Below are 14,657 nucleotides of genomic sequence, written 5' to 3' on the forward strand. Positions count from 1 at the left end.
TTATTATTTTCTTTCATTCCTAACCTACTCTGGTGCTCCTTAGTAATTGATTTAATGACCTTTAAAATGTAGATCATTATCCTTGCTTTCATTTTTTTCAAGTCTATTTTACACAAAACAATTTTACAAAAATCAGAGAACTGTGTGAAGAGCCAAGTCCTGTCTCTTCACCTGTGATGTCTTATAGACAAAGAACAGTTCTGAGCTCAAGACAAGTGCTTTTGGAAAATTATTATTCTTCAGAAGATTTCTAAAATGAAAGGTGAATGATTTTCTATTATCAGAATGGGTTGGCTGGACTACCTTTTTTATTTTTCAAAAAAAAACCCTCTTCTTGCTTAAATGCATAAAATGAAAGGTGAGGTATAGAAATCAGGGGAAAAAGCTGTTATTTAATTTCATTCTCTTGGAATCTGTTTGCTCTAGCAAAAGGTGACACAAGGCCTGGCTTATATGTGAATCTCCACTGAAACAGAGGATAAAAATAGAATACTGAAGGTTTCCCAGAAGTTAAACCTTTGCTTTCTGCAATGTATAAATCAATTACAGATTTTTTTTTCCCCGAGATTTTTCAATCCAGTAAATGTCACAAGCAAGAAATGAGCAAACAACAATAAGAGAATGAACAACATGCTTTAGTAGTACATTTTTAATTACTGGTCCCTGAGAGAAGATTTCTTCCTTAAAAGGGTAGATAAAAACTTTTTACTTCTTACCTATTTAAGGTTACAAAAACTTTCAGTGGTCCAAGAACCTGGCTTTTTTGATTCTCTGTTGGGAGAGAGAGACTATTTCTTACCTTCTCTTTCAAGGGATTTATTAGGATTGAAGAATTTGTAATAAAATATACTTACGATGGTGTTTGCTGTGTACTGGATAGCAGCAAACAGAAGCTCGTCAACAATACCAGCCTTTCCATTGGAAAACTCTACAATATCTGCAAAACAGAAGCACCAAAGAGCCACCATCAATCTAGGTGCTGGCTGTAGGAAATGGGCTGACAGCACATTGCAGCAAATTATGTTGCCTATCTTGGTTATTTATTAATAACTTGCAAAACTATGCAAGCAATAATGATGGACCTGCTGGTGGTGAACACAGTAATACCCTAGGGAGTAATGTTCTGGACTATGTCACAATTTCATATTTTTATGTTCATCCATTCTCTTCCCAGCTTCAATGTTTTCACATGATAGCAACTAAAAGTCAAGTGCAGAGAGAAGTTTTCACAAATAATGCAAAGTCATCCCAAAATCAAACAAGACGCAGTGACTTCGAGTGGCAGTAGAGTATTTCTAAATGAGGACAAATGCAGGTGACAGGTTCTTTCTCTATGCCTTTATTTAACCCAGGCATCTCTGTGGTCCAGCAAAGGTGAAAGTTCCTTCTGGTTTAGACAGTACCAAAGGAACTGTGCTGGAAATCTACCTGTACAAATCAGTCTCAGTCTGTGGTGCTTGGAGGCATTCATCTGCTTTAACTTCATTGAAAATGAAATTCATGCCTTTATCTGAGCCACTTAGCCCAATTTTCCTTTATGCCCAGGACACTGGGCTTTTCCAGAGGGTAATTAGTCTCCTCTTACCATAAACATGTAAGATGAATCATCAGCTGAAGGCATTCCCGACTGCATGAAACACATCTTAAAAAGTAGGATACTGATAAACAGGTGGGGCAAAAAAGCCTGTCTGAAGAATAACTGTTTGTATGAGAACCAGTTTTGATCAAAGGTAAATGAAAGAACTGAAACCATCATCAGGTCTTGTTTTTGCCAACTTTTACTGGATTGTTATCTCCCAAACACAGTTTTGTTGACCCATGAAAATGGAAACATGCCCATCTGATTTACAGGCAAGTCAAATCCCAGAAATGATCACATGGCTCTGGTGATGAGCTGCCCTTTAATACACCACAGCTAAGTCTGTGTCTTTAACTATTAGCAATGGATGCCTTAAATCAGCACTCCCTTAATTGCAAGGTGAATTCATGCTCACAGCAAAGGTTCATTGCCCACAGCCATGGGACCTTCCCCTCACCCCACAAGTTGCCTGACGTCTCCTGCCCTGCTTTTCAAGACAAGGAGGGAGGGAACGAGAAGAAGCTGACTACAAACCAGTTCACTATTTTACACTTAGCGTGCTACAAGTGTGGTAACTCCCCCTGAGACAAAATGAGACCGAAAGTACTCTGTCCACTGGTGGTCACAGAAAGGGTGGGCAGCAGTAGTTGGCTTCAAATTCACGTCAGGAAAAGCTACATTTTGCCTGCTCTAAGCATGTTTTGTTGTTTTTTTTTTGTGGGGCGGTGGGGGGGTGGGGGTGTTGGCATTTTTTGTTCCCCAAGAGACAGTCAGTTTCCTCCACCTCTTTTGGTTTTCTCTCTCACTTCAGCTGTCAGGAAGGAGAAAAAACTTGAGGAAAGATACATGTGGATCCTCAGGGTCAAATCCATGCTCTTTGGGAGATGTTTATAGGAGTTCAGACTTGGGAACCATTAAGGACAAAGTTAATTTTCTTGCTGCCCTCCTTCCCCACCTACTAATTCCCTCTGAAGTTATGCACTCACAAATCTGATTTATTTCCATGCCAGAATAATTTTCCTTAGGGCTTCTGGCCTCCCAAATGCAAGAGAGATGATGAGGAAGAATAGAGATTTCCGCCATAAAGCTGGTCTGTATTCAAGGCAAAGACATGTGGAAGAAAATGTCCTTTTGGGAACTGGGCTTGTGCTCTCCCTAGGGAGCAGAAGAGTCTTGTTAAACCTGCAGCTGGTAAAATAAGGATTCTCACTTGCAGAGATAATGGGGAGAGTCAATTAAGAGCAGCAGTGGTTGTGGAGCATGCTAAGGCTCCTGCCTTCTTCAGAGACTGTTCTGCTGCTCCATCTTGCACTGCTGCCATCCAGGGCTGGAGCTGATGCAATCACTGAGTGATCCTAGTTGCTAAAACAGAACAAGAAACAACTGTGAGTGAGTCCTTTGCTTTTCTCCAGACTAAGAATAAGAAAAGAAATAACATCTGCAAGGTCAGTGCCCATTCCTGGAGAAAGACATAAGGGAGTTCTCCCAGCTGAAAAGCCAAAAATTTCCAGAAGACAGCAACAAAACCAGCAGGGATTTCTTGAAGTCACAGGAGAGGCAGCTCTGCAGTGTGAGGTCAACCCAAAATCTTGCTCTGTGCCCATATTTATCAGAATGGAGGAGATGGGATTTCCATTTTACAGTCTGGCTTGTTTGTCAGGGACTGAGGTCTGTTTACACAGCTATACAAACAGCCATGCATGAACTCACAGCTAGGAATTTTCACAGATCACTTTCTAAAGAGAACCTCAGAAAAACTATTATTTTGCTTTCACTTGTCTTTAATAGGATTTGTACACTTTTCCTTCCTTAAATGAAGTATGGATAAATATATGTGAATACACAAGAGCTGTCCATAGCAATATGCTGCGTAACTATTTTATACCTGATTTTAAGGGGTATTCTGACTCTCAATAAAGCTATTTTTGTAACCAAAATGTAAACCAGTGATTTCAATTAAATAGAATTTTTTCTCGTTCTATCTCGCAAACACAAAAGAGCAAGCTTATGCGTAACCACTTGTATAATGAGAATTAAAATTCCTTATGATAAATTGGTCTGTCTCTAGGTTTGTATAAAATAATAATTGGTTATCTAGTATCAAAAATTCTTCACACTGTGATTTGTAGTATAATGCAAAACATTCCAGTCCAAAGCCACACCAAAATGTAACAAAATGAAACTAAATAAAATAATCTTGGTTGAGGGTCTCCAGCACATGCATGAGAGAGAGAACACAGAAAATTCCCTCTAAAGAAACTTATCTGCCTATTCTTTTTCTAAAGGCAAAGTCCTTTCCTGTTTACTCATAAGCTACATTTCACCTATTGATCCTTCAGCTGGCTCACAGTCCAGTATGGACTGTGGAAAGCACAGCCTGGGATTGATGTGCGTGCGAACCCTGAACCTGGGGAGACAGAATTTATTCGGAGTATATGCTGTCTCTCCTTTCAGTACCTTTGTCTGAACTTGGTGGGATTTCACAGTGTTTTGAGCACCAGCAGCACTTTTTGTTCCTTGGCATGAAGAGCTTCCCAAAGCCATTTTTCCCCTTAATCAGCCTAAATACTAATGAGACCAAACTCTCCTTTCACTTTCGTCCTGCACTCTTTCACCTCTGCCTGGCAGAGGGGTACAAAGGGCAGCTTCACAAAACCCATTTCACGAATGAGCACTGCAGTGACATCCTCTCTGCTGAGTTACAGGGACTTGTGACAAACACAAAAGGCAATATTTCACTTCTGACATTTCAGAAAATTAGATTTTGAAATCCTTTTTCCAACAGCAGACCATGAAGTGTGGGTCTAATTGGAAAAGTTCCTCTTAACTGCAGGATATCTTCTCTTTAGTGTCAATACAAATTCGAATTGTAAATTAAAATCATACTTTTTTTCTTACCATAATCGAGGTAATGAAATGAAAAGGCTGTAGCTGCTTTTGCCATTAAAAATTCTTTAAAAGTTCTGTATTTAGTGCTTCTAAGTGTATCTACTGAAAAAAATATCATATATTTAGAGGAGGAAAACCAGAATTTCCCTGTCATTTTCTGTTCTCAGTGAGGAGTCTGCATTTCTGGGGGATTAAGCTTTAGTTTTTTCTCATGGGTTTCTTCCTCCCTTCTGTCTCATTCTCTAAATTCTGTGATTTTCTGAATGTTGTGTTGAAAAAATAAAAATAAGGATTTTTGAATAAACAAAAAAACAGCACCGCATATGTAAAATTCTTATCTTGCAAAAGTGATCTATGAGGGATTATTTTAGTTCAAGCAATAATTGTGTAACACCACTGACATAATATTTCACCATATTGTAATAATGCATCCTGTTTTCCTGGTGAACCATGTTTTTCAGGATCTCAGTGCTTTTGGCACCTCTAAGAAGTCTTTGGACTGGTCAGGAGGAGAGGAGGTACCTGAGCATGCAAGAGACTCTCCCACCCCAGGTGAAAGCACAGAGCTGCTGGAAATGAGGAATAAAATAACTTGGCCTAAATAATACAGAATATTTGGAGTACTGTCCTTATATGCAAATATCCTGTTACTCTGCCTAGCGGCTTGTTCTCAAATCCATTCTTTGTGGTTTTCTTCTTTTTTTTCCCTTACAATTTCATGAAAAACCCCAAAGTAACCCCAATTCTTCCTTGTTACCCACTGTAACAAATAAAAATTACATAGAAAAATTAATGTATTTTAAGTAATTTGATCTTTCCCAAATTCTCCATTCCTCTGGACTGTAACGAGCACAATTGTCTCTCTAAGGAATTCTTTTCTTCTCCTTTTCAAGGGAGCAAAAGGTAAGAATAAGTCTAAAGAAGCAAAAGGTATCTCGAGCATATCAGTGGAAAAAGCTAAAACTTTAAGCAGCTGAGAAGAGTAAAAACAAAGGTTGTATATCCAATTCTGTGGATTCAGAGGGATATTGTGAAATTAAGTAAAGCCAGTCTTTTGCAGCAAAATTTTAAAGCAGTAATTTATAACTGACCCTCATTCCTAGGATTTCCTAACTTGATGCATGGAGACACTCTAAGATTTCAGACAATTGCACAATTTTACCAGAAAACAGTTTACAGGCACAACAAAGGAGAAAATAAATCCCACAGCATGTACAACCACAGCTAGCCTTGTGCCTACCTGCCACTGGCAGCCTGCCCAGTTCTAATCTGCAAATTTAATCTAAAACATCCTCTTCACCCAGTAACTCAGAGGAACATGGGACACCAGAAAGGAGAAAGCATCTCCTTCCCCAAGATGGGAGAAGGCTCAGCTCCCACCTCCATCACACTCAAACAAGTTTAAGTCAGCTCCACTGGCAAATGGGAAGCTGCCCTACTTTTTTGATCCCTTGGTTTTAATGTTCAAGGATGAAATACAAAGAGAAAGGAGGAAAGGGGACAGAATATAAGGGTCAGGAGAATTTTGCTTTCATTGTAAAGGAGAAGCTGCTCAGTGACAGCAGTTTCAGTGTCAGGAGCTGCAGCACCTCCCCGTGTGGCTGGCCTGGCATCTGCTATCCTGGTGGAGAGGGGAAAAGTCTGGATGACTTTTGTAGCAGCTCAGTGGGATAGTTGTTCAGGTAATGCATGCTGATCTCTTCTTTCTCAGAAATCTAGCAATGGAGCTCTGGCTCTTTGTGACACTCAGATTTTTAGGCAGCTCTTTGGATGAACAAAGTGTCTCTTTGTCCTGTGAGGCACAGGTACTGTGCTGGATGCAGCAGTCATAGAAGGAATCTTCCCTCACAAACCCAGGTTTACAGAAAACTACCTCCAGCAAAATAATGCAAAAGAAGTCAGCTCTGCTGCCTTCTCAGTGGCTTAGATGCAGAAAGCAATATTGATGCCTTCAAAAGGGGATTGACTGGTGTCCCCAAAGCCCTGCTGATGGCACTTGGATCAGACACCCTGCCCAGATTATATAGTTGATATTACATTGTACCTACCTACAGAAAGGTGACGTTATAAAAATGTGGACAAAAAGGATATTTTCATGCATTTAGTCAACACATGTTGGAAGGCACTTGGATCTGCTCTTGCTAATATGTGACTACCTTTCTCACTACTTTGTACTGGTTTTGGCTGGGGTAGAGTTAATTTTTTCAGATTAGCTGGTGTGGGGCTGTGTTTTGGACTTGACCTGAAAGCAGTGGTGATAATGTGGATGTTTTCACTACTGCTGAGCACTGCTGACACAGAGCCAAGGCCTATTCTGGTTCTCACCCACAGCAGGCTGTGGGTGCACCAGGAGCTGCAAGGGGACAAAGCCAGGACAGCTGACTCCAACTGACCAGAGGGATTTTCCAGACCATACCATATGGTGACATGCTCAGCATATAAAGCTGAAGGAAGAAGAGAGTAAGCCAGGGATATTTTGCATGATGGCCTTTGTGTTCCCACTGTCCCATTTTTACTCTTACAATTCTCTCCCTATCCTGATGCAAGGGCAATGAGTGAGCAGTTATCTGGTGCTTAGTAGTTGCATGGGGTTAAACCAAATATATATGTTTTTATGACCTGGGATACATTTCCAGGCTGTTCATCCTTGATTTTTTCCTGACCTCTGAATGAGGAAGATGAATTTTCAGTCACACCAGGATGTGGTCCAAAACCATATCTGCACCATTCTGCTTCAGGTTGTGGTCCCAGCAGGATCCTGCTGCTGCCTCTGGCAGCAGTGCAGCCTGCAGCCCCGCTGTAAAAGCAAGGCTGGGGCTGTACCTCTGCTCTCCCCTCTTCAGGGAGGGGGACAGAGAGGTCTGGCAGGATGCCCACATCTGGGCATCTCTCTTAGCTTTCCTTCTTCTCCCTGCGTTGGGTGTGACTGTGGGGTCTGTCTCTGGATCAGTGAAGAAATAAAGGACAGCTTTAAAAGAGCCAGTGCCTGTGGTACTCTATGACTCAGGTAGAAGCCCAAATCTGTGATGTAGTTCCCTTGCTGTTTATGCTGTTCCTGGGCTTGGACACCATCTAGCCCTGCACTGGAGCCCACTGGCCTCTGCCACCTAAATGGGGAAGCTGGTTCCTCCTCAAGGTTGCACACAGCTTGGGGCTGCCAAGGCTGGCCCTTACCAAGCAGCTCAGCCTGGGGCTGCAGTGTTCTGCCTTTCAGGCTTTTCTCATTCCTTGCTGCCAGCAGTGATGCCTGTTTCACTAACTCCCTCTTATTTTCTGGAGCCTCCCCTCTTGGTACTAGCTGTACTTTTTTGATGAAAATGTGTCTCGAAGAGCTGTTTTTCAGCCTTGGATCTTGGGAGAACCAAGATAGGATGGGTGCCCTTGGAATGTGTTTTGTCGTTCTGCCTAGGGAAAGCGCATGGAAAACTACTGGGAAAACTAGCCACTAATATAATAAGCTATAAATATACGTGTGGAAAAATACAGGGAATACACAAAAGAAAAAGGCAAAAATCAGCACGGCCTCACCATCAGCAGTGTCTTTATATCTGAGGCTGCCTCCTGTTTTTACACTTTTACAGGCTTTTACACTTCTGCCTGAGCAGTGATAAATAAATAAAGACAATCATCAGAGATCGTTAAGCATTACAACATAATGTAATGGATCTCTAAATTTCCAAACAGCTCCCTCTTCTTTGATGACTTCTGTAAAGCTTCTTGGATTCAGTAAGTATGCTGCAGATGTAAATTTAGGCAGCAAGCCCAGCTCCTGTGGCTGTGGAGAAGAGCATTAACTTGTACATTATTCTATAAATATCTGCCATAAGTTTGATGCATGCATTTTCTGCTGAGGGATCAAAAAGTGTTGACTCACAATGGCAGCTTTAATGCCTCTGACCTGGCTCACATGTGGGATGTCAATATACTTTAGGACATGGAATCTCGTTGCCACCATCTGCACTGCCTGTAGCATTTATATACTGCTGTTACTATAGCATGAAGCAGCAAGAGGGAAGATTTGTAACAACAGATTTAAAAAAAATAGAATGTTTTCCCTCTGTCCTATGGTTAGAGAAGTATATTCCATACCTGTGATTATTCTCTATGTGATTATTTGGAAATAGCAGCTTGTATGGATAGGAACATAAAGTACTCTGCAGAATATTCCCATCTCGGTATAAAAGATCATAAAAGATCATTTGCCCCTTTAAAAATATTAGCTGTGACAGCACCATGCACAGCTTTCACATCTGTCATTTCCCCCCATCCAGAGTCTTGCTGTGCCTGTTTGCGAAGCATCCCTTACCCCAGAGATGGATGGGATGGCTCAGGGAGCTGGAGGGGAGCCTGCACACGTGTACGGAGTCCTGGTGCCATCCAGTGGCAGCTGTGCTCTGTGCCACGGAGCAGCTTTCCTGAAGGACCCTGCAGCTGCCAGCCCTGCTTCCTGACACCCCAGGTCTCCAGCTCCCAGACTGGTACCTGCAGTAACGGGGGGTCAGCTCAGCATTCCCACATCCCCAGGTGGTTCTCCACAGCGCAGGGTGCTCGTACGTGAGCTGTGGATCCGAGCCCTGTGTAAGTCAACACAGATAAGTGGGTTTTAAAAAGCAATTTGAATTACTGAAAGGAGGGTTTCCACCCTGGTTCGTTCCAAGGAGTGCTTAACCACTGGTATGTAAAAAAAGAAGAAAATAGAATAACACTCTCCAAACAAGTCCCAGGGAACCTACTGGCAGTTCAGAATCAAATGTTATCTTTTGAGACACTTCTGGCGGGACTCACTTTGGAATACTGAGTGTTGCCCCCCTCTTGGCATCACAACCTTTACTCACCTGTCTCCAAAACCATCTTGTCAAGATACAAGTCCAGGTTTTTATCCAGCTTTGCAAAATGATCATTTTGCAAAGAAATGAAGCAGCAAAAGCAGTGCTGTTCAAATCAAATTTTCAGGGTAAGTTTTTATAATGTCAGTGCTCTCAGTTGGCAGCACAGTTCAGGGCCAGTCATGAGCACTTTGCTCTGCTCAGGTGCATCAGCCTCATGGCGTTAGACCGTGCAAGGCAAGATAAAAAGGTTTGTGCTGACCACCACAGTTTACTGCCAAGTACAGGGCTTATCTCATTTGAGTCCTTTCTGGGGTGATTAGTGCACTCAGAAGTTTGACCCCACTGCATGCCTTATGGAGTTTCTGATTTACTGCAACACACTCTTCCCACTCCCTGAGAGTCAAGAGCTTATCTGGGAAAACAGATGCCTTGAAAAAGTGAGGCCCCTATTTTCTGTTCCAACTAAATTCCAGTTATAACTAGAAGGGAGGGTAAAATATTACTTTAAACCATCTTTAAGATGCCCTTATTTCACAGCAGGCAGAGGACTAACTTCACTTCTAATAGGAATTAAAGTGCCTTAAGATATTGTGATAAAAGACCAGCTGTTTAGGAATGCTAACACCTTTCTGGCAAAAAGGAATAGGCAGAGAGGGTCTTTGGCTTCTCTGTCATAACATATATCTCTGAAGTCAAGAAAACAGGAAAAAAAAAACTTTCTGAGGATATTTATTTTACTGTTTATTCCTCCTTACAGTCTGCAGATAGCCCTTCTGATGTGGGAGCTACAGTAGAAGTAAAAAATTAATTATATTTACCATGCTCTTAAAGAATAAATAACCCTATCTGTAACTGAGATTTCTGGAATTGCCCTCTCTAAGGAGTCAGACAGGCAGGATCCACTACATGGAGCAGTGCAACACCACATAAAAGCAAGATAACAGGTATAAAGTAGATACAGAAGAATGCAACTATGCACTTAGGAAAACAGTCCTCATACAAATTCAGATAACGCAAAAGACATTCCTCCCTTTCCTGCAGCCTTGGGAGAGGTATTCTGACTACCTCCCCATCTGCCTGCAAAGGTGGCCCACAAACACCATTTATGTGTCTGTGTGCATTCCCCTGCCCTCACCCACAGGGGCTACTCTTCACCTCTGCCACATAAACCAGAATTATCTCCTGCTTTTCCACTATAGAGTCCGGAGTGAAAACAATCTAGGACCTCAGAACACAGCCCTAGCTGCTTAGAAAGAAGCATGCTCCTTAGTGATTACAGAAAAGAAGATAAAGCATTGCTCATACCTTGGAATCTGGAGAGTCAGCCTGACCTTGCCAAAGTCCAAGTTTGTGTTTAGTTATGGAGACCCCTTAAATGGCAATAGAGGAAACATTGGCAGAAAAATCTGTGCAGAGGAATAATCTGTTCATACCCATAATGCTGAGATGTATTTGAAATAAAAGACGACTAAATAAATGGGATAAACTTGTGGAAGAGTTGTGGCACAAGAAGTTCCCTTGTGGTGTTTTTTGAGGGGTTTTTTTTGGGAAAAGGAATAATCAGCCATACAAAAATTTATGTTGAAAGCCAAGAAGAGCAAAAGCAGAACTGTGGGGCTGGAGCTGTGTTTCCACCCTCCCACGCCACTGGTTTTTTGTTATGGTGTGCAAATGAGGATACCCAGGGTGCCCTAGCAGAAGCTCTTCAGCATTCCTGCATGAGTGAAATGAGAGAAGGGAGATTTTCCCAGAGCAACTCTGAAGGGAAATATGTACATGTGGGTGTATGCCTGCAGGTAAAGGAGATACAATTAAAAATTTAAAAAAGCAGATAGAGATTTTCATTCATTGCAGACATTAAAGAGATTGGATGAAGTCTTACCTTCCTCAACCCCCTTTACTTTTCAGTGACAGTGGTCAGAATTGCCCTAATTTCTGGTTTCCTTGAAAACCCTTTGGTGAGCCCATTTATTGTAACAGCTGGAGTTCAAACCTTGTAACTAAATAAAAGCCTGTGAGTAAAGATATTTAATTAGTTCAGAGGAATTTCAGAGATATGTGCATATGTAGGTTTACATGAATGTGCGTGTGCCTGCCTGCATCTGTGCACAGATGTGCACGTTTTACACAGGCTTCCAGGGGTTATGAATTTTCTTTGGGCTGTGCAATAGCTGAAAAGAACAGAAGGTGGCATGTTTTCAACATTTTTGTCCAGCAAGTAAGTGCAGTAAAGGAAATGAAAGAAGGAACTACAGTAAAGGGGAAAAGGATACAGGAGGAAGAAGACAGTTAAACCCAGACCAAACCAAATTTGATAATTCTCTGCTGTTAATGATTGTATGGATACTGAAGGCTATTTCTGTTCCTCATTTTAGTAGTGTTATTCACTGGTGTCATAAGGGCTGATTTTACTAGACATTGGAAAATACCTGGTCATTCACTGCTGTAATATTTTTATAAAAATTGCAAAACGCAGATGTGCAATTTTTTTCTGGGTGGTTCTTTTATTTGTTTGGGGTTTTGTTTGGCTTTTTTTTTTTTTTTTAGTGATAAAATTCACCACTTAATCAAGAACCATATGAGGAAGATAAAAGTAGCCCTGACTGTTTCCCTTTAAATTGCAGATACATGGGAGATAGTACCAAGCAAAAACAAGAATTAATTTACATTTGCCAAAAAGTTATGTAGCAAAAACCCAAAAGGAATAAATTAGAAATTACAGAGCTGTGTGTTCTCAGGTCAATAAATTAAGACCTTTCTAAATATTTAATCAGGCCTTTTGCAACTCTTACCAGCAGCAGGTGCCTTTTAGTCTGCAGGGGCACCCTCCTGGCCTGCCTGTTTTTTCTTTAAAGCATAGATTTAACTATCTTTTCTGACCCACCACTCTATGAGAAGCAACAAGTTCCCCACACCCTGAGTGGCAGCAGCAGAAAAAGCCATTTACAGCCAGCACTGGGGACTCACCAGGTAGGAAGCTCCTCTTCTTGAGCTCTCTTTTCACTTTCTTCCACGACTAATTGCCACAGCTTGTTTGAGGAGAATTACACTGCTCCAGAGGGGTGGTGAGGGCTGGTCTGACCAAAATGACCTCTCCTGCCCCAGCTGGGGGTGCCAGGAGCCACCATGGAGCCAAGGCTCACATCCCGTGGGAATAAAGCGGCACTTTTCCTTCCCCTTTGACAATCTTGGACAGCGTCTGACAGCAGACAGCCCTTCTTTGTTTAGCAGCCAAGCGCCCTCATTCCCTGGGCAGTTAATTTGCTTTTAACTTCATACCTTTACCAGATGAAAAAGACTCCCTTAGAATGTCTGGGGAGCAGGGAGAGAGGTCTCAGGTGGCCCGGAGGCTGGCAGCATCCCCTGCCACGGGCCGCTGGAAACATACGCTCACTGAGGGAGCCTGCTGAATTCTCCCTCTCTGGGAGCCCTTCCTTGCCACTCTGCTAATGAGGGACCAAAAGCAGCTCACAGCAGTTGCAGGAGGGGAGCCCAGAGCCCACAGCTCAGCAGAGGAGCACAAGGAGAAGCTGCTGCCACACTTTATAGGTTTCCTGCCCCATACTGCAGGTCCTTGGCATGTGGAAATTCTGGTGCTGCAGCATCTTGGCATGAAATAAATAAAGCATGGATTTTGGAAAAATTCTGTTGTTTAACTTCTGCTTTTCTCAATACATTTACTCGCTGATCTCCAAACATGAGGTATTTTGAAGGAATGGTTGTGTTTCTCCTTGGCATCCTGCAGCAGACCAGGACTCAGAAGCTCAATAGCTGGGGGTATAGACTGCAGCTGTTGGTCCCAGTTACAACTGCTGGTCCCCATCTGGGAGACAGTCCAGAATGCCACCTGTTTGCTTATTTTGGACTCCAGGAGAATGTATCAAATCAGTCTCCCTGACCCCAAGGCTCTGGGTTGTGCATTCTCAGGTTTTGACTGTGGGTGAGGCTGCTGTGATTCCTTACAGGCAAATACATCCTGAATTCTGCTTCCCGCCTTGTAACACTTCATCCTTGTGATCTTACCTGAGAAATTACATCTAAATAAAAATTTTTGTATTATATAATACAAAAAAACCCCATACTTATAAAGTATCTACATTTTACATCTATCAATATATATTACATACTATAAAAATGCACAGATACTACTCTATGTTGTACAGGTATGCTTAAAATACATGATAAAATCTATATAAAATTTATATATTAATAAAAACATATTGTATGTCTGTGTGTGTTTGTGTGCATATGTACAGACGTTGCAATCATGTTTTGAAAACAAATATTTTCCCAGAGAATAGAACTCCCCAGCACTTCTTGAGAAGACTGAAGAAATGCATATTACCACAGCTGACAGTCCCAGATGTGAACTACAGGCAATGCCAAAAGGCTGCAAGAATTTTTTTTAATTGTTTGCCTCACATTTACCATTCAAAATGATGTTCCGGATGACAAATGCAGTTCCTGTGGAAACCAAAGTTTCCTAGGGGTGAACTATTTTCCTGGCACCTTCATTTTGAGAGCCAAATAGGAAAGGAAAATCCAAGCAGCAGTGTACCAAGTCAAATAGCTTGGACAGAAGCTCTTATGGGGGTCCTGTTCTGAGGGTAGTGTTGCAGGGTAGAAAAATCACTACAACTGGGAAAGAATAATAAATGAGTGCCCCAGCTGTTGCAGGAGGTGTGCACACAAACATTTGCAGTCTAATTTCTGATAACAGAATGGAAACTTCTCAGAAAATGTGTCTAAATACCCAACTAGTGCAAGAAAAAGTCCTCTGCTAGAGAAGGCAGGTGTTGAAATGCTCACATGTAGCCTGGCTACATACAAGCAAGAAGTTGGTTCTGCCTCCAATACTCAACTTTTTTTCAGGTGCCAGCCAGGTTAATAACAATTAAGTTAGTGACAAAACAGCTTCAGGCATGCACCCCTCTGGGTTACTTCTGGCAGCTGGGTTAGGTCTCAGTGCACAGCATCCTGTGTTGGGAATCACTGCTGACAAATCATGTTTTTCCCATAACCAAGCACAGCATGTAGACTCTTAATCGGCAGTAAGAATTGCACTTCTCTGTCACACTTGTGTTCAGAAAATCTTAGGTGACTGTGACCAACATTATACTGTTTGTGAAGGAGCTTTTTTTGGACCTTGCTACTAAAGTTCACCTGAGTTAGGATCTGAGAAGAGTTTACGTGAAGTGAACATGCTCTGCTAAGCCTTTTGCTACTGATGTCCTGGAAGATGTGACAAACATGAGCACATCTCCTGTGCAGCATGGCAATGTTGTGTTTGACATTACAATCTGTGATGGAAGATTCTCCTGGGGTGCAAAGGAGCCCTCGGAGTCCCTGTGCTGTACTGC

At 41.9% G+C, this 14,657-nt stretch overlaps 1 protein-coding gene across 7 annotated transcripts in view; it reads right to left on the reverse strand.

Annotated features, from left to right (window-relative positions):
* Positions 1-12,425, reverse strand: part of LOC100231134 (complement C4-A) — a 53,387-nt gene extending 40,962 nt beyond the window's left edge. The window contains exons 1-3 of one of the 7 annotated variants that reach the window (XM_072929607.1): positions 12,265-12,397; positions 2,790-2,941; positions 855-937 (exon numbers count right to left, since the gene is read on the reverse strand). In XM_072929607.1, the coding sequence (XP_072785708.1) occupies positions 855-919 (65 nt within the window). In that variant the 5' untranslated portion in view covers positions 920-937; positions 2,790-2,941; positions 12,265-12,397. The other 6 variants (XM_030273625.4, XM_072929634.1, XM_002194659.7 and 3 more) reach the window with 6 other exon arrangements.
* Positions 12,426-14,657: the final 2,232 nt, after the last annotated feature.

Source organism: Taeniopygia guttata, chromosome 1, assembly GCF_048771995.1.
Source record: "Taeniopygia guttata chromosome 1, bTaeGut7.mat, whole genome shotgun sequence".
NCBI classification, from domain to species: domain Eukaryota; kingdom Metazoa; phylum Chordata; class Aves; order Passeriformes; family Estrildidae; genus Taeniopygia; species Taeniopygia guttata.